We start from the raw sequence: 20,456 nt of genomic DNA, 5'->3' as shown, positions 1-20,456 counted from the left end.
CTTTTCGTCCTCTGTAGCTCAAGAACTTTGTTCATAACGGAGAGGTAAATGAAACGTATGGTGATTTACCCGCACGTGCAGTAGTCTTACTTGGAAGCCTGTGAATGACTGCCGTTTCTCTAAGCGCGCTGCTCGAAGCCGTGTTTTGAGTATCCAACCGTAGGTTGATGTCATATTGGAATGAAGATGTAGATGGTGTTTGGCCGAGACTGTTTGGGTAAGGGTTAGTTAACCCTGAGATGCAGCGCAGGATATTGTCGAGTGATTCAGTGTCTTGGTTTAGACTCTTGACATACTGGTAGTCACCAGAACGCCCGGTGCTGTTGCATCATGGTGGAAATTCTATCATGGTCGTGTTTATGTGTGTGTGTGTGTGTGTGTCCAACGGACGGACGGGGTCTCGCGTGCTTTCTTTTGCTTTTTTTTTTTTGTAAGTCCCGTGTACATTCTATGCTGTCTTTCCACGGTAGGTTATTAAGGAAGTTGAATACTAGAAGATGTCATATGATAAGCCGTTACAGGTCTGAAGCGGGTGAGTTGGATGGAGGGAGGGCGCAGAGGGTGAGGGACGATGCCAAATGTCGCCAGAAATGCATCGAGCTCCCATCCCCCCCCTTGCTTGCGTCTCCATCATTATGATGATGAATAAGCACCTCTTGGCTGCTCCTGTTTTATCACTGTCATATCTTGTTGCTACGTGTAAGGCTTGTAGCTTTGTAATGACCCAGGCTAACGATTAAAGAGCTCAGTAATGGTTGATGTACGTCGTTTAACAAACAAATGGTGATGGGAGACACGGATATTTCAAATTTCAAACGTGATTAAGGAACAGTCTGATATTAATAGTACGGCACATTTTGGCGGGTTTGGATCCCAAGGCAAGATTGGCTCGAGTTTTGCCAGGCTGGTCAAGAATTTGGGATCTTGCCCAGAATTCCTGGCTGGGAGTTTTCTGTTGTTTACAAACATCACATAAACTGGGAGGGGTAGTGTCGCTGGCGAGCAGTAGCTCCAGGGGATGCTCATTTATTTATATTTGATATTTTGTGATTGTGTGTATGCCCGATTTCATTAAGCTGAACCATGAGTATTAATCATACGGGAAGGACACGGGTCCAACTCAGAGGGGGGGGGGGATGTGAACTGCTCGGGAGTGTTGTTGTATGAATAGGCAAAATGTGCTACGCCAGATATCGGCTGTTGAGCCGCTGTAACCCGACGGGCGTGCGGAGATAACGAATCCCCTTTTAGCTCTTTCTCCCAGCTCTTCGTTGCTTTGGAGAAGAGGTAAAGTTTTTTTTTTTTGTAATCGAAAACAGATAATGAAACGATGATGATACGTAAGAAGTGTGTTCTCAACGCAGGGAAGAATGCACGTGAATTATCTCATGGATTCTCGTGTTCATCAAGATGTCTGTGGTTTTCACACCGTTTTCATGTAAACGGATTCTATTTTTTAATGTTAACTGAGACGGCAAGGGCAACTGAATGCCTTATTCTAGGCCATCTCATTAACGTTACACACACACACACACACACACCAACGCAAGCCAGGTTCCCAGTTCATCGTCCAAACCTAAGAGGATGAACAGCTGGGTTGACTGTGCCTGACTCTCGCAACTAGGATTCGAACCTTTGCGCTCGACTCTGGGAGGCCCATGAATGCGTCATGATCAACATATATGATATTTTATCATCCCTCTGTTGGGTAACCTTTCATAGATTTTCCTCGGTATTTCTAGGATTGAAATAGATTTCTAGTTTAAGGGGTCATTTACCTTCTGTAATCATCTGGATTATTTTGTACGGGAATGATGTGGTAAGTATCCGTCCTTGTGTGGAGCGCTGCTGGGCTGGTTCTTCTAACTCTGCATCCTCACTTCACAGAGTCGAGTCGAAAACGATCCCACTCATAAACTCTCCCAGGCTAAACTTCCAAACTTGACCCTGCTTACCCCTCGCCGCAGTGTTGGTTACTTTTCTGTAGGTATTACTTTGGTTTTTGCTCCAGAGAGCTGGCTGGCTGGCTGCGTGTGTGCCCCCCACGCCACTAACTAGACCACGCAATACTCGGCAAGCTGCTGCGTCACATGATTACTGTGTGGCTGTTGGCAACTCAAGGGTGTGCCATTTTGATAGCTGTTTCTTTACCTACAACTCAGAGCTTTGGAACTCTGTGTACCCCTTTCATCATGTCTTTCCCAGTAACTATGACCTGGCACATTTCAAAAGACAAAGAGTTTTTCTCTTCCTCCAAAGTTCGTAAAATACTTTACCTTGTCTCTCTCGTTTTTCCCTTTCATAATCCTCTTTATGTTTCAATTAAGGCCAGGCCTTGGTTTGGACTGTTGTCCGTGACTGGAGCCTCCAACGTAAAAAGAAAATAAATAAATAAAAGATACTGGACAGGCTATAATGAATATGGTTAGTATTCTCTTTTTCCTTATTTACTGTGGTAGACGAAGCTGAATGTTTGTTTTGATTTTTGTTCTAGTGCTGTGTGGTATATCTTCTGTTGTGCCAACGACATCTGTTGTTTTCATACGTGAGGTGATGTCACTGTCCGCTTGTAATCTGTACATACCAGCAGCTCTTTGGTGAGCAGTGAGATAAATCTCGTTTTCTTTATCAAAGTTTTCGTTTTTCTTGCCAGAGATGTTAAACAGCTTCTTCCACATTTTTTTTTTTTTCGTAAAATCTTTTCTGTTTCTTTGTGTATTATTTTATTTCCCTCTTCATCCTCCTCCGTTAGATAAGCCGTCTAGGTTTTGCCCTTTCCACAGAGATGTTTTAAATGTTTTCCTAATCTATGCTCGAGCTCTAGACGTGTTTTCTAGATTTTTCTCTGTTCTCCTCACTGCTGTGTTTGCTGTCTTCATTTGCTTCTCTTCCTCAGCTGTATATAAAAGAGCAGTCTGCATCTCTGATAAAGAACATACATACTCCCATTTGTTTACTTTTTTTTATGTTTGCTGATACGCTACGTGCAGCTGAATGCCCTAATCGAGGCTATCACACACACACACACACACACACACACACACACACACACACCAGCGGTAACCACGTACACAGTTTATCGGCCAGTCCCAAGGGTAGGATAGGCACCTAGTTTAACTACGGACCGGCTGCCGCAACTAGGATTCGAACCTATTCGCTCGACCCTATGCGCTGCGTTCGTCACGGTCAGCGAAGCTAACCTTTACGTCACAGTCACTGAGGTCCAGAACATCTTATGGCATTAGATTGTGTTTGAAATGATTTACAGAGCAACGGTCTGTTTAGGGATGTAGGGGTACTTCACTGGGGATGGTTATTTTTCACGGATTCATCGATGACGTGATACCACTTGTCCAGGGTTTCGTGTAATCTCTTCATTTATTGCCTTAGAGGATTTGATCATAACTCAGAAGGGTATTCGTGTGCAGTTCTTGCATGTCAAGATGTTCCCTTGTTTCAGGCTTCCTCTAGGTCGGACTAGGCTCTGGTTTTAGGAGCGGCATTAAGATGGTGGCGATGATTGGGATGTGGTCGCTGGATGGATGTCCTCGGTGAGGGGTTGTTGTTTACGAGGACTTCTGTGTCTGGGGGCCTGTGGCAGCGCGAGCCGCATAGAAGCTTGGATGGGAGAGGACCGAGATGTTTTATTGGTCCCCTTTTGCATAAGCCGGCGAGGCTGCCTTCCTGCTGGAGTTTATATATATATATATATATATATATATATATATATATATATATATATATATATATATATATATATATTTTTTTTTTTTTTTTTTTTTTTTTTTTTCGCTGTCTCCCGCGTTTGCGAGGTAGCGCAAGGAAACAGACGAAAGAAATGGCCCAACCGCCCCCCCATACACATGTATATACATACGTCCACACACGCAAATATACATACCTACACAGCTTTCCATGGTTTACATTAGACGCTTCACATGCCTTGATTCAATCCACTGACAGCACGTCAGCCCCGGTATACCACATCGCTCCAATTCACTCTATTCCTTGCCCTCCTTTCACCCTCCTGCATGTTCAGGCCCCGATCACACAAAATCTTTTTCACTCCATCTTTCCACCTCCAATTTGGTCTCCCACTTCTCCTCGTTCCCTCCACCTCCGACACATATATCCTCTTGGTCATATATATATATATATATATATATATATATATATATATATATATATATATATATATATATGCGGTTAATGCATATTGCAGCATTGGCAGGTTAATTGAAATTAACTTCGACCTTCCCTTGCTTGTCCTGTTTGTCTCCCTAGATAAAACTATCATGAATGTTTCCGGAGCGGAGACGTGTTGGTAAATAGCACTGACAGAAATATACACCTCGAGATCAGAGAAAGCCTGGCTCTCGTGGGGTGGTGGGATAACAAGCCCAACCCAACCCAGGCCCACCAGTGCTTAGGTCCCTCACCACCGTCAGGCCGCCCTAGAGCATAGGGCCCGCACCTCCTGAGTTGTAGGGAGGTTTAAACTCAAACAACAACAACAGCAATCTCGAGATATAGAAAAGTGATTGGAAATGTTATTTGCACAATGGTTATTGCTTATCATTGTGGCTCCAGAACATCATACATTAATAATGATAATAATATTAATATTAATAATATTACTTATTATTGTTATTATTAATGATAATAATAATGATAATAATGATAATAATAATAATACTAATAATGATAATAATAATAATGATAATGATAATAATGATAATAACAATAATAATAAGAATGATAATAATAATAGTAATAATAATAGTGATAATGGTATAAAGATAATGATACCAGTAATAAAGGTGATGATGATGATGACGATGATAATGATGATTGTTGATCCAAACATGTAGAACTGTGGCCTGGCCCATACAGGAACTGGATAGACTTCAACATTCTGAATTTTCACGGTCTATTTTGGCATCGGGGAATTACTCGCTTTAATTTACATTTGTTTGTATAGGGTCTAGTTGAGGCGTAAATCATCTTTGTGTTTTTGTTGGTCTGACCGTGGGATTGTGTACTCGTCTTTTGTTTACTTGTGCTGTGTGTGTTTGCTTGATTACTGTTTGAGCGCTACGCGGAGAGAGAGAGAGAGGTTTACACAGTTGTCCGCATCTCTTAACCTAGTTATATATATGTACCATGCCTTCCCTCGTGTATGTATATACATATACCTTTATACTCCCCCATCATAAACCAGTTACCCATTTATCGACCAACTCCGAGGGGAGGATGAACGTTAGGGATTGTCTGAGGGCCTACTTGCTACGTCCAGGATTAGAACCCAAACAGACCCGACCTTGGGCGGGTCCTTGGTGACTCATGGTCAGTTGCGCTCACCGCTACACTGCGGAGGCCCGTTTGTGTGTGTGTGTGTGTGTGTGTGTGTGTGTGTGTGTGTGTGTGTGTGTGTGTGTGTGTTCAAAACGCAAAACAGTTAATGACGAGGAGACTCAAGCTTTGGAGGATGTTTTGCTTTATGAACACTTGGGATGTACGCTGCTCATGCACTACCACCACCACCACAAACACTACCACTACCACTGCTACACGCATCTCAAGCTGGTTGCACAACCCGTCCATTCTCTATCCTGGATCCACCACCATCTGGCAGGTTCTATTCTATATCTCTTCCAAGTTATCAGTTTTCATTTATAGGACGTCACCTAAACACTAACTGGATGGTTCTGTCCGCATAAACTTTGTCCACCCCTCTTACACATATGTTTCCAAAGGCGATATATGACTGCTTATTGTGGGTACAATCCTATGACGCTTTCATGGTGAAGTCATCGCACACCTGGTCGTTGGGACAAGTGTTTCTAACGGTGTGAGCACCAACAACCTGCCTCATTTTACCTCAGGCTGTCTTTAGGGAAGGATGCTCATCTTTTACCCTCCCTGGCTGCCGTTTCATTTTGGGAATTTCGCTTCCGGGTGCTGTATTTTTTTTCCCCACCTGTGCTTCAAGTTGGCTGGCTCTTACCTTCCCAAGGAGGAAAAAGCCCCGAATTCTCGCCTGGAATCAAGAAAATGTCGGTACATGCGAGATGTTCAGGCGCACTGGGCGCCCTGAAGAGCACCATCAGGCGGCGGCTGCTTCCTTTAACGCCTCATCAGAGGCACCCTCGACTCATTCAGGAGAACAAGACCCTATGAACCCAGAGCATGGACCTAGAATACTTCACGACCCTTGCCAGTTCCATGCCCAGGCGGCTGCATACGGGTGAGGGGCAGAGGAGGAAGGGGGGGATGCAAAGCTCTTTGTGAACACAGTTTGCTTGTGGTTATTACTTGTGTGTTTACGGGGAGAGAGTTTCACTTACGTTGCCCCGTCTCTTAACCTTCTATTCGTATATATTTACCATGTCTTTACTGGTAACTGATATATATATATATATATATATATATATATATATATATATATATATATATATATATATATATATATATATATATGTATGTATGTATATATGCGTGTGTGGGCGTTTATGTATATACATATGTGGGTGGGTTGGCCATTCGCTCGTCTGTTTCTTGCGCTACCTCGCTAACGCGGGAAACATTGACTAAGTATAATAAAATATAATACTACACACACACACACACGCTAGCCTAAGCTGTATGTATGTATGTATATCTCTGTAGTGTTGGACAAGGTACGGACCAGTTACTACCTTGCCACCTTAAGCTGTGCCTGCCATCCCCCCACGAGTTTGGCGATGGTGGTAGCCAAGTTAGGGGTAGAAAAGGAGACAGACTGAAGCCGCTGCAGATCGGGGCTGTTATCCTTGTGTGTGTCGAGACTGGACACACGTAACGAGCGAGCGTCTGTGTCGTGTTTAAGGTAGCGCGGTGTAAGAGAACACTTGAGCTGATAATGTTTACGGACCATCAAGGTTAGGTTAGGTGACCAGAGGGTGTTTAAAGGGGAGGTGGGAGAGGATGCTTCACCCTGCCCCCGCACACTCGGGCCGACACACCCCCTTGGGAGTCAGACAGCGTCGTCAATGTTGCCCTACATGCTGGTCACAGGGCGCGGCCCAGCTAGCCAGCCAGCCAGCCAGCTAGCTAGCCAGCTAGCTAACTACTGCGCAGAGGCCGCCCCTCCTCCTCCTCCTCCTCCTCCTCCTCCTACTGCTGGTGCTGAAGGCCGCCTCTGTCTCCTACTCGGCGGCGCCAGGGCGGTGGTAGTTGTGGTGACGCTCGGCTGACCCTCCCTGCGTCGTCAGCAGCCGCACGCCCGAGGAACGAATGAGTGTCAGTGAGTGAGTGAGTGAGGTCTCTCCCTCCTCGCAGGTAACCCCCTTCAGATACCTAACTTCACCATTACCCCCACCATTACCCCTTTTTCCAGTACCTGTAGTCTCTCTCAGGGGCATGACCATTACCCCTTATCCACTACCTGTAGTCTCTCTCAGGGGCATGACCATTACCCATTATCCAATACCTGTAGTCTCTCAGAGGTTTGAGGTGTGATGGGGACTGGGCGCTCTACTGCCTCTTGAAAAGCTAATGGGTTAATTAATGGGTTCATCTTCCACCGTTGATAAATAGGGAAGCCATGCCCGGGATGGAGGTGGTGCACAGCCCCTCATTATTTGAGAGTAATTAGGTCTCTCTCTCTCTCTCTCTCTCTCTCTCTCTCTCTCTCTCTCTCTCTCTCTCTCTCTCTCTCTCTCTGTAGCTGTATGTATTTGTATCATCATTGTATGATGGTTTTGTTGTTATAATTACTGCAAGAGGGTGATGTCAGTTATTTTTTTGTTGTTTGTCTTTGTGTGTGTGTGTGTGTGTGTGTGTGTGTTTGTAAAACAGGCGTGTGTTATGACATGGTCGGTAGTGGTTTGTGTGTACGGTAGGAATTGAGATGGGTAGACCTGGTGATAGAAGTTGACCACTTTGGTGATTTAGTTTAGTGAGTGGGTGAGAGTGAGTGGGTGGGTGAGGACATGGTGGTCTGAAAAGTGGTTTTTGCTGGCTCAGACCCTCCGGAGTAGCGGCGGCGAGGGCGCTGTGAAGAGAACCTGGGGATGGCGAGATGATTTTTTAAGTTCACGCAGGTCCCACACTGAGGTAACGTTGATGTACCAAGTGTGTTCTCGCTCGAACACACACACACACACACACACACACACACACACACACACACACACAGAGGGAGTTGTTAATGTATACCAAGTGGGTACGAACCTTTTGTACGACGGTACGACCCATAAGTACGACGGTACGACCTCTGAGCACGACGGCACAACCCTTGTGTACAAAGGTACGACCCTTGAGCACGACGGTACACCCCCCTGAGCACGACGATTAGACCCTTGTGTTCAACGGTACGATCCCTTGTGCACGACGGTACGACCCTTGTGTTCGACGGTACGACCCCTTGTGCACGGCGGTACGACCCTTGTGTACGACGCTACGACCCTTGAGCACGACGGTACGACCCTTGGGCGTAACGGCGTATCCTTTTGTACTTCACCCATCTGGGGTCAGGTCAGAAGTTCACACGCTTAAATGGCCCGTACCGTCGTCATGAAGTCAGGACCGTCAGGCGCTGACGTGGACCCTGAGGGAGGGTTGGCAAATGGCCCTGTAGTGTGTCGTGTACCACCCCTTCCTCCTCCTCCCCTCCTCCATACTCTCCTCCTCCTCCTCCTCCTCCTCCTCCTCCTCCTCCCTCCTCCCCCTGGCGAGAGAGGGTTAAGGGAAGGGAGGAGGGGAGGGTGGGTGGCGGTCCACGTGACAGGAAAGACGTCAACGTGTGCTGACCAGCATAAGGAATTGACGTTCATAAGCTACACTTGCTGGTATTTGACCTGTCTCTTAGTTCATTAGTGCTCTGTATATAGCGCTCATCATCTTCCTGGGGGTGTAGATGTGGTCTAACCCAGGGGGGTAAGTGGGAGGTGTAGATGGTCTAATCCAGGGGGTGCGGGGGAGGTGTAGATGGTCTAATCCAGGGGGGAGGAGGTGTAAATGATCTAATCCAGGGGGTGGGGGTGTAGCTAACCCAGGGGGAGGGGGGAGGTGTAGATGGTCTAACCCAGGGTGGGGAGGTGTAGATGGTAAGGCCCCGGGTGGGGATGGGGTGGGTGGGGGGGGGTGTTGTCCCTTGGATCTGTCTCTCCTGTGTGCCCTTCCCGGTGGATTGTGTGGCCGACGTCAGGACGTCTGAGAGACGACGGGATGGAAGATTGACGTCATGGGGGAGGGGAGGGGGAGGGGGGTAGTATGTGAGAGATTCGTGAAGTGGTTAAGTGACGCCATGAAGACGTCACATTTTGATTATAGTTGATTCGTGGAGTGGTTAAGTGATGTCATGAAGACGTCATGTATTAAGTAGCTGATTCGTGGAGTGGTTAAGTGACGTCATGTGTTGAGTAGCTGATTCGTGGAGTGGTTAAGTGACGCCATGAAGACGTCACATTTTGATTATAGTTGATTCGTGGAGTGGTTAAGTGATGTCATGAAGACGTCATGTATTAAGTAGCTGATTCGTGGAGTGGTTAAGTGACGTCATGTGTTGAGTAGCTGATTCGTGGAGTGGTTAAGTGACGTCATGAAGACGTCACATTTTGATTATAGTTGATACGTGGAGTGGTTAAGTGATGTCATGAAGACGTCATGTATTAAGTAGCTGATTCGTGGAGTGGTTAAGTGACGTCATGTGTTGAGTAGCTGATTCGTGGAGTGGTTAAGTGACGTCATGAAGACGTCACATTTTGATTATAGTTGATTCGTGGAGTGGTTAAGTGACGTCATGAAGACGTCATGTGTTGAGTGTAGCTCAGACGGGGTAGTTTGCAGAGTATCTCGCTGGACGTCATGAAGTTCCAGTGTGACGCCATGAAGTATCCATGTGACGTCATGAAGTATCCGCGTGGTGTATAGTGTATGAAGGATGTCTGAACTCGGACAAAGTTCTGCAAAAAAAGAAAACGAAAATTATTGATTGTAAAATAACGAAAATTATTGATAGTAAAACAACGAAAATTATTGATAGTAAAATAACGAAAATTATTGATAGCATTTACATTGCTCGGAAACATGAAAATAAATGAAAATATTTCAAAGAAAACTTAATTTTATTTTTTTGTAGTATGCAACTGTCCGTAGATGGAATAAGGGTTCTCAGCAGGTATGTAACATCTGTCGTCTTGAAAGAACGACTATGATATAGTTTCTTGTGTTAGTGTCATTATGAGACGAGCGACGTTACGGATCGAAGATTACTAGTTGCTCATATGAGTTATACAAGCAGAACATTCCGAGGGTCGTGCCGTCTTGCTCAAGGGTCGTACCGTCTCGCCCAGGGGTCTCTTTGTCATTCCAAGGGTCGTGCCGTCTCGCCCAGGGGTCTCTTTGTCATTCCAAGGGTCGTACCGTCTTGCCCAGGGTTTTCTGTCATTCCAAGGGTCGTACCGTCTTGCCCAAGGGTTGTACCGTCCAGCTCAAGGGTCTCTGTCATTCCAAGGGTCGTGCCGTCTTGCCCAAGGGTCGTAACGTATCGCCCAGGGGTCTCTTTGTCATTCCAAGGGTCGTACCGTCTCGCCTAGGGGTCTCTTTGTCATTCCAAGGGTCGTACCGTCTCGCCCAGGGGTCTCATTGTCATTCCAAGGGTCGTATCGTCTTGCCCAGTGGTCTCTTTGTCATTCCAAGGGTCGTGCCGTCTTGCCCAAGGGTTGTACCGTCCAGCTCAGGGATCTCTGTCATTCTAAGGGTCGCATCCTCCTGCTCACGGGTCGTGGTGTCGTATTCACGAGGCTAGATGGATTTCGTATAATGATAAACCAAGAGAGTTCATTTGTACTGTCGACACTGTGTGAATAGGGAAAAAAAATAGGTGAATCTGGTGTAAGCGGCTTTGCGAGATTTGGTGTGGTAGTTTTGCGTAATGATGCGTATTAGGTTTGGTCCTCTGTGGGACGGTGGTGGTAGCTGTGGGGGTGGATGGTGGTGGTTCGTGGTAGCAGTAGTAGTAGTAGTGGTGGTGAGTGGTGGTGGATGTTGTGGTAGGTGGTGGTGACTGTGGTTCTTTGATGGTGTCGGGGACGGGGGAGGGATGGTGTTAGTGTGTGGTGATGATGGTGGTGGTGATGGTGATGGTGGTGGTGATGCTGGTTTGTCGCGGATGGTCAGTGGACGGTGGTTGGTCCTGGTGGTAGTGGTCGTAGGTTATAGTGGTCGTAGGTGGTGGTGGTGGTAGGTGGTGGGGGATGAAGCTTAAAGTTGGTAATTGGTTGTAATGGTGGTTTTGTGGTGTTAAGGCGCCGGTGATGGTGGAGGTGGTGGTGGTGGTGGTGACGAAAAGATGGTTAGTAACGCCGTTGGTGACGGATGTGATGAGCCAGTGGTAAGCTAACGTTAACCCCTTCCCGTGTCATCAGCCCATCACCCAGCCTGGCAGCAGCTGGTCGCACATCTCTCCCGTACACTGACCACCTGGTACATAACCCCCTGCCATCGCCTGGTTGAGGTACACGAGGAGGTATTGCCTGGGTCGCTCCCCCTCACATGCTGGTCTGTCATTGTCCGGGCCCAGAGCCAGCCTCTCGCCTTGGCACACACCTTACACGTCACCTTCGACACACACACACACACACACACACACACACACACACACACACACACACACACACACACACACACACACACACCACACAAGTCACCCTCACCACACACCACACTGGTCACCCTCACCACACACCACACTGGTCACCCTCACCACACACTACACAGGTCACCCTCAACACACACCACACTGGTCACCCTCACCACACACCACACAGGTCACCCTCACCACACACCACACTGGTCACCCTCACCACACACTACACAGGTCACCCTCAACACACACCACACTGGTCACCCTCACCACACACTACACAGGTCACCCTCAACACACACCACACAGGTCACCCTCACCACACACCACACTGGTCACCCTCACCACACACCACACAGGTCACCCTCACCACACACCACACACGTCAGTCTCACCACACACACTACATACGTCACACACACCACACACGTCACCCTCACCACACACACACACACACACACACACACACACACACACACACACACACACACACACACACACACACACACTTCCGACCTCCATGAATTAATGATCCCCTTTTTTTCGTGTTGGCTTCCTTGACTGTATGACAAGACGCCAGCAAGGGGCTGGGTTTGTCCCTGGCTGGGTATTATCTACACACTCTGGTCCGCCGTTATCATCAGTGGAATGCTAGACGTTAGACGGTAGACTTCAGTGATGAAGTTAACATGTTAAATGTAGAACGTATGATGTATGCTACGGTTACTTTCGCTCCCTTCCTCCTCCTCTACCGCCTTCCAGACCACGCCTCCACCATAAAGAAAATAGAAATGCGACACTTGCACAACGAAACGAAAATATTTCCACGTTAGCATGCTCTCGGCACTCATTTATCCATGGCGGCACCACCAGACCTTTTCCTCATCCAGGCGGCGAGAATGACCAACCACCGAGTGGAAATAAGAAAAGAGGAAAATATGACCCCCTTGTCTGACACTTTTGGAGACATAAACTCACTGATTCTTTCCCTCCCTCCTCCTCTCCCTATCCTGTCTTCGCCAAAGAGACACCACATTGACGTAACATACAGACGGGACTGACCTGGCAGGCGCTAAACATCCGCCGTCCCCTTCTGACATTTCCACTCCCCAGACATGTACGAGTAACTCTTTTCCCCCTCTCGTCGGCGTCCCGGAGACCGAACGACCCCTCCAAACGTCACAGATGCTGCTCTTCAGCAACACCACCACGACGCCCTTCATGCTCCAGATTGAACTTAGACACTGAAGACGCTGGTCACTGATGTCCTATATATATATATATATATATATATATATATATATATATATATAGGACACAGACCGAGAATCGCAACCTCTGTTGGCCCCCGTAAACAGGAGGTATTTATACTTCTGACTTCTAACAGATTCTAGAGTTGTAGGGACGGCAAAAGGGAACCGTTCTTCATTGAGCCAAGAGCCACACGCGTGATGAACGACCCGGCAGACTTCGTCTTCAAACAGTAACCCCACTTATGTTCGACATGATAGATATGAATAACCACCACCTCACCGCACCACACCCTTCCCTCTCACACACTCACATGCACCACAGGATTCTCGCGAGTTGGCCTGTAGAGGGCAAAGGCCATCCTCTCTGCCCAGGGGGGGACCGGAGGATTCCTGCGTCTCGCTCATCATGAGAGAAATGCAAAACTCTCTCTCTCTCTCTCTCTCTCTCTCTCTCTCTCTCTCTCTCTCTCTCTCTCTGTCTCTGTCTCTCTCTCTCTCTCTCTCTCTCTCTCTCTCTCTCTGTCTCTGTCTCTGTCTCTCTCTCTCTCTCTCTCTCTCTCTCTCTCTCTCTCTCTCTCTCTCTCTCTCTCTCTCTCTCTCTCTCTCTCTCTCTCGTGTTGCACGAGCGCTAGATAATATGGTTCCGAGGAAAAATGTGGACTCTGGCATCATTCCCGAGTCTGATACTGGCTCACGCCGCCGCCGCCGCCCCACTACACAAAGGCTCCACCTCCCCCCCCCCTCCCCCCTTGCCAAACGGGGGTAAAAACTCCCCCCCCCGTGGCTCCCCTCCCCTCCCCCCTTCTCATGGGGGTAAAAACTCCCTCCCCGTAAAATACAAAGAAGGGCTTACGAATTGAGGAGTGACACACGTAGCATCGTTAGATCGTGAGACACGCACGGCCGCCCTGGGTTCGAATTCTGGTCGCGACAGTCTGCCCCACAGCCAGTCCCAGCTGTTCATCCTCTCCTTTGGGTCTGGTCGATGACTGGGTGCCTTGGCTTAGGCTGGGACGTGTGTGTGTGTGTGTGTGTGTGTGTGTGTGTGTGTGTGTGTGTGTTAGTACACATAAGAATAATGTCATTGGTACATAGATAAAGAGACGGGGCAACACGAGTGTAGAACTCCCTTCCCGTAACATCCACACACACACACACACACACACACACACACACACACACACACACACACACACACGGGGCACCGGTGATTGCATATAGGTTCCATCTCCCATCGGCGCACGGGAGCCAATACAGGTTATTGATTTGGTGAGGGGCATTTCCGCCCTTAGTGTGTGCTGCCCTGAGTTTACAGTGCCTTGAATATGCGGCGATGCCCTTGATGTGTGTGTGTGTGTGTGTGTGTGTGTGTGTGTGTGTGTGTGTGTGTGTGTACAGCCGAGTGCGTGATGCCCTTGTGTGTTATGTCGGGTGTGTAATTACCTTTTTTTTTGTAATTAAACATTTGTATTGGGAGGGAGGGAGGGAAGGACGGTTGTACACTCAAGGAGGGCCCCATCCCCTGAACATGTTCTATTATAACCTTTTTTTTTAAGAATGATGTATCCTCTGTGTGTGTGTGTGTGTGTGAGAGAGAGAGAGAGAGAGAGAGAGAGAGAGAGAGAGAGAGAGAGAGAGAGAGAGAGAGAGAGAGAGGTGTTAATTCCGGGTGGGTGACACCTGTTGCGCCGCTCTCCCCGTGAATAACAAGAGGACGCGGGAGTAATTTGGTGGAGGAACGGCCCCGACGCCGTACGACCCCCACACACATTACGTACATGACCGGATGACCAGAGGAACGCTGAGGGTATGGGAAGAATGACCAGGGGGAGGACGTTGGAATAGTGGGGGAAAAATGACCAGAGGGACGATGGAATATGGGATGGAATGACTAGGGGGACGTTCTAGTAGTGGGAATATGACCAGAGGGACGATGGAATGTGGGAATAATGACCAGAGGGACTTTGGAATTTGGGTGATATGACCAGAGGAACGTTAGAAGTGGAAGAACGACCAGAGGGACGTTAGAAGTGGAAGAACGACCAGAGGGACGTTAGAAGTGGAAGAACGACCAGAGGGACGTTAGAAGTGGAAGAACGACGAGAGGGACGTTGAAATACTGGGAGGATGACCAAAGGGACGTGGAAATATTGGGAATATGACCAGAGAAATGTTGGAATAATGGAAAAATGACCAGATGGACGTTGGAATGTGGGGAAAATGATAAGGGTGACGATGGAATGTGGGAAAAAAATGACCAAATGGACAGTGGATGTGGAAAAAATGACCAAAGGGACAGTGGGATGTGGAAAAAATGACCAAAGGGACAGTGAAATGTGGGAAAAATGACTAGAGGGACAATGGAATATGGGACAAATGTCCAGAGGGACAATGGAATGTGGGGAAAAATGTCCAGAGGGACTGTGGAATGAGGGACAAATGACCAGAGGGACTTAAAGATATCGAGCATTGACCAAGTGTGAGGAAAAAGGTTGTCTTGTGTTGGGATAAAATGTGTCCTCTCGCGTCTTCCACTTCGTCCACTTCGATAATGTTTGGTCCATATCGAAGGACTCTCCCTCATTATCGTCCCAAGAAAAAAAAAAAATCCTTTTTTTTTTTTTTTCCAATGTCTTGTATGTGGTGGTGGTGTAAAAGATGCCTCCCAGGAACACGCAATCCTTCCATTCGTTTGCGTTATCTCAAACGACTTTGTTATCAGTGGATGCCGCCGTCCGCGACCACATTATATATATATATATATATATATATTTTTTTTTTCATCTTTCGGTTCGGTCCTGTCGTCCACTATCATGACGTCTCTTGGAATTTTCTTTTTCTTTTTTTCTTTCGCTGAGTTATGGACTTCCGTACTTCAGTATTTGCCTTTTTCGAAGACACCCCCTCCCTTCGCTGTCGATCGTCATCATGCTGGTGTGATAACTGAGAGATTATGATCAGGTAGCCCCTCACTCTTTTCTCTTTCTAAGGTGGGCAAGTGTACGCCCTCTGGCATTTCTACAGCTGTAACTCATACTCTCTCTCTCTCTCTCTCTCTCTCTCTCTCTCTCTCTCTCTCTCTCTCTCTCTCTCTCTCTCTCTCTCTCTCTCTCGATTCTAGCACCGTCCTTGTTGCCTCGTGTGTGTATGTGTGTGTGTGTGTGTGTGTGTGTCCAGTACCAGGCAAGATTGCTGCTCCCTCAGCCGTGGCCATAAACATGCCTCTGTTATTGACACCTGGATGTGTATACGAGGCTCTATATGAACCCTGGCCCCCTGTGATACTCTGTTCTCTCTCTCTCTCTCTCTCTCTCTCTCTCTCTCTCTCTCTCTCTCTCTCTCTCTCTCTCTCTCTCTCTCTCTCTCTCTCTCACACACACACACGCTCGCGCGCGTGCGAGCGTTCTCACTCACCCTCATTATGACTGTCAAAATGAGGGCGGTGGTTCTTATCCCTTGACGTTGCTCAACCCCTCTTATGATAAACAGATTCTGAGATACTGGAGCAACGGTAGAGGCACTTGCTTCACGCCACCACCACACATGACCACAGTCACCTACCTAGTACACTTCCACCACCACACATGACCACAGTCACCTACCTAGTACACCACCACCACCACACAGGACCACAGTCACCTACCTAGTACACCACCACCACCACCACACAGGACCACAGTCACCTACCTCGTACACCACCACCACCACCACACATGACCACAGTCACCTACCTAGTACACCACCACCACCACACATGACCACAGTCACCTACCTAGTACACCACCATCACCACCACACATGACCACAGTCGCCTACCTAGTACACTTACACCACCACCACACATGACCACAGTCACCTACCTAGTACACCACCACCACCACCACACATGACCACAGTCACCTACCTAGTACACCACCACCACCACACATGACCACAGTCACCTACCTAGTACACCACCACCACCACACATGACCACAGTCACCTACCTAGTACACCACCACCACCACACAGGACCACAGTCACCTAGCTAGTACACCACCACCACCACCACACATGACCACAGTCACCTACCTAGTACACCACCACCACCACACATGACCACAGTCACCTACCTAGTACACCACCACCACCACCACACATGACCACAGTCACCTACCTAGTACACCACCACCACCACACAGGACCACAGTCACCTACCTAGTACACCACCACCACCACCACACATGACCACAGTCACCTACCTAGTACACCACCACCACCACACATGGCTACCTACTCGACCACATTTGACGTTTTTATCTAAGAAATAGGATCTTTCCATTCCTACTCTCCTGTGATGAAAAACCAGATTCATACGAACGCAAATACTAACATAAAAAACATTAATTACCAATGTGTAATGATAAAATAATTATAATGATCATAATAATGATAATAATAATAATAATAATAATAATAATAATAATAATAATAATAATAATGATAATAATAATAACGGTTTAGTGAACATAAATGCTGTCAAAAGCTGAGGACGTAGAGAGAAAATATCCACAGTAATGACACCGGGGTTGTAACATGGGGGAGATGGGCGTCAAGACAGACAGAGACGGCCTCTCTAAACCATTAAAATTATTAATGACGTTCTCAGTGGCTGTGTGTGTGTGTGTGTGTGTGTGTGTTCGACCCGCCCTTCACTAATTCAGACCAGGTTGTCCGAGGGTCTATTTTCCTTCGTTTTCTTTCCTCGACTATCGTTTTCTTTTCATTGGCGAGTGTCTTCGGCGCGGTCAAGATAACATTTACATTACTCTCTCTCTCTCTCTCTCTCTCTCTCTCTCTCTCTCTCTCTCTCTCTCTCTCTCTCTCTCTCTCTGTGGCAGAGCTAAACCCCCCTCCCCCATCCCTCGTCTTAGCTTGGCAGTAGATGATATTCCAGTGCCATGCGAGAGGTATTAGAGTGTTCTACGACACCACCTCCCCTCGCCTCCAACCATCTCCAGTCACATGAAGCTGGTGTCTCCCCCTCCCCCTCCCCTCTTATGACGTCGTGGTCGCCAGTTGACTCTGCCTTCCCATCTTATCCTCCCCTCCTACACCACCCCACCCCACCCCCACCCTCCTCCGATCTTGCATCCCCACACACACCTCCATCCTTGTGATCACCTTGGTAAGTCTTATATAAAGTCCTTTATCCCTTGCCGTATATGGCAGCCCACGCGGGAGGAGGCGAGCGACCGTATTAGATCCGTCGCACAAGTTACCATAATGACGACCATAGGAACGTGTTCTAATACACAGTGTTCTTAACCGTTTTCCCGGTGTTTTTCTGTGTCAACAGGCAGCCGACGCAGCTGAGTGTGGTGTGGCTGAGACGGACCCGTCGAGTGGTGCACGACGCCCCGTCATGGGAGCCGTCCATGAGGAACCCCCTGGAGGGGCTGTGCGTGTGGGCCGTGCCCGCCAACATCACCATCACCGTCACCCTCTTCAGGGACAACCGCACCAACGAGTTCGAGGACAAGGAGTGGACCTTTGTCGTCGAGGATGTGAGTACTCCACGCCTCACCCCTCGACCTGGCATAGACTAGGGTGTGTCCTGTTTGTGTGTATGCATACATACACGAGTAAAGAGTGCATAGAGTACGAGTTTCCCCCCATAAAGACACACGACATAGAAAACGGCTTCTTTCCATGTTCAGAGAGAACGGTGCCATTCCCTCTTTTCATGGCAGCCTTGTCCATCTCTTCATGTCAAACTCTTCCCAACCTCTCTTCAATGTTTAAACTTGTCCCCGTCTTCGTGGCTAAGATTTTAAATATAATGATATTTCAGCCGCACCTTTGTTTTACCTTGCTTGGAGTAAAGCACTTTTTAGTACCGCATCCATCAATTTATAGACCAATTTATGATTATTATTATAAATAGTTTTGGGAAGGGGGCGTGGTCAGTTCGAAAGCAGAAACGTAGTGAAAAATTTTATTAGGATATTTATTGACTGTTTTGTCTTTTGTCGGGTAAACGGCATTTACTGTTTAGTCATGGAAGCTGCAACTGGAATGTTATTATATGTACTTTCAAGGTATTGTCATGTACAATTAGGCATTGTAAAAGTTGTATTATTTGCTTCTACAAAATGGTTATTTCCACACACACACACACACACACACACACACACACACACACACACACACACACACACACACATATATATATATACTCCAGGAGTAGCACATGGGAACGCCAGGTAACAGAATACCTGATGGTCTGAGACGAGGTTCTCTGTCGGAGGACAGTGATTCGATCCTGAATTTCTAATCTGTATGCATGGGAGACAGGACACTTAGAGCAGAGGGACATATAGCAACCTCATGACACAGATGCATGTGTCTAGATTGTTGATGCTGGGTAGGTAGTGGCCCGGGGAATACATCTCAGTTACACAGTATATATATATATATATATATATATATATATATATATATATATTGGAAAGGATCACAATTTTGCGCGTGATCAAGATATTCCTATGAGTCTACGGGGAAAATGTTTACCAAATGGCGTCCTAGCATCGTCTCTTCGATGTATATCAACTGGACTTATATTGCTCTCTTGTGTCTCCCCTGATGATGTGATTATTACACGAAAGTACACTTGGGAACTTATCGTGTTTCATTTTCCCCGTGGACTCACAGGAATATCTTGATCACGCGCAAAATTGTGATCCTTTCAAATATTTACACATATATACACACCATCAACAGTTGTTCTACATATTAATGTTCCTCGTATGTGTGTGCCTGTGTACAGGTGTCGTCGACTGGTAAGCGGCGTCAGGTGGCGACGGCGCAGATCAACATGAAGCAGTACGCGGGGTTCAGCACCCAGCATGACGTCAAGGTCAGGCTCAGGCCCCTGAGCAAGAAGGTCGTGTCGGCCGCCCTCGACCTGACCCTCTCCTGCCTCTTCCTCCGCGAGGGCAAGGCCACGTGAGTACTCCCTGCCCCGTTTTCTCTAGCCTGGTATAGGTGGGGTGGTCAAGGATAGAGAAGGTCACCTCGTCCTTGATGTTAGGGTCACCTCGTCCTTGATGTTAGGGTCACCTCGTCCATGATGTTAGGGTCACCTCGTCCTTGATGTTAGGGTCACCTCGTCCATGATGTTAGGGTCACCTCGTCCTTGATGTTAGGGTTACCTCGTCCTTGATGTTAGGGTCACCTCGTCCTTGATGTTAGGGTTACCTCGTCCTTGATGTTAGGGTCACCTCGTCCTTGATGTTAGGGTTACCTCGTCCTTGATGTTAGGGTTACCTCGTCCTTGATGTTAGGGTTACCTCGTCCTTGATGTTAGGGTTACCTCGTCCTTGATGTTAGGGTCACCTCGTCCTTGATGTTAGGGTCACCTCGTCCTTGATGTTAGGGTTACCTCGTCCTTGATGATAGGGTTACCTCGTCCTTGATGTTAGGGTCACCTCGTCCTTGATGTTAGGGTCACCTCGTCCTTGATGTTAGGGTCACCTCGTCCTTGATGTTAGGGTTACCTCGTCCTTGATGTTAGGGTCACCTCGTCCTTGATG

The 20,456-nt window shown here is 47.6% G+C and overlaps 1 protein-coding gene across 8 annotated transcripts in view; it reads left to right on the top strand.

Annotated features, from left to right (window-relative positions):
* Ehbp1 (Eps15 homology domain containing protein-binding protein 1) overlaps positions 1-20,456 on the top strand; it is a 533,072-nt gene that overhangs the window by 109,539 nt on the left and 403,077 nt on the right. For all 8 annotated transcript variants that reach the window (XM_071671877.1, XM_071671876.1, XM_071671880.1 and 5 more), the window contains exons 3-4: positions 18,221-18,428; positions 19,691-19,869. In XM_071671877.1, the coding sequence (XP_071527978.1) occupies positions 18,221-18,428; positions 19,691-19,869 (387 nt within the window). The remainder of the gene's footprint in view (positions 1-18,220; positions 18,429-19,690; positions 19,870-20,456) is intronic.

Source organism: Panulirus ornatus, chromosome 17, assembly GCF_036320965.1.
Source record: "Panulirus ornatus isolate Po-2019 chromosome 17, ASM3632096v1, whole genome shotgun sequence".
In the NCBI taxonomy this organism is placed as follows: Eukaryota; Metazoa; Arthropoda; class Malacostraca; order Decapoda; family Palinuridae; genus Panulirus; species Panulirus ornatus.
The sequence above is the reverse complement of the archived record's forward strand: the minus strand, read 5'-3'. Positions and strand labels throughout refer to the sequence as shown.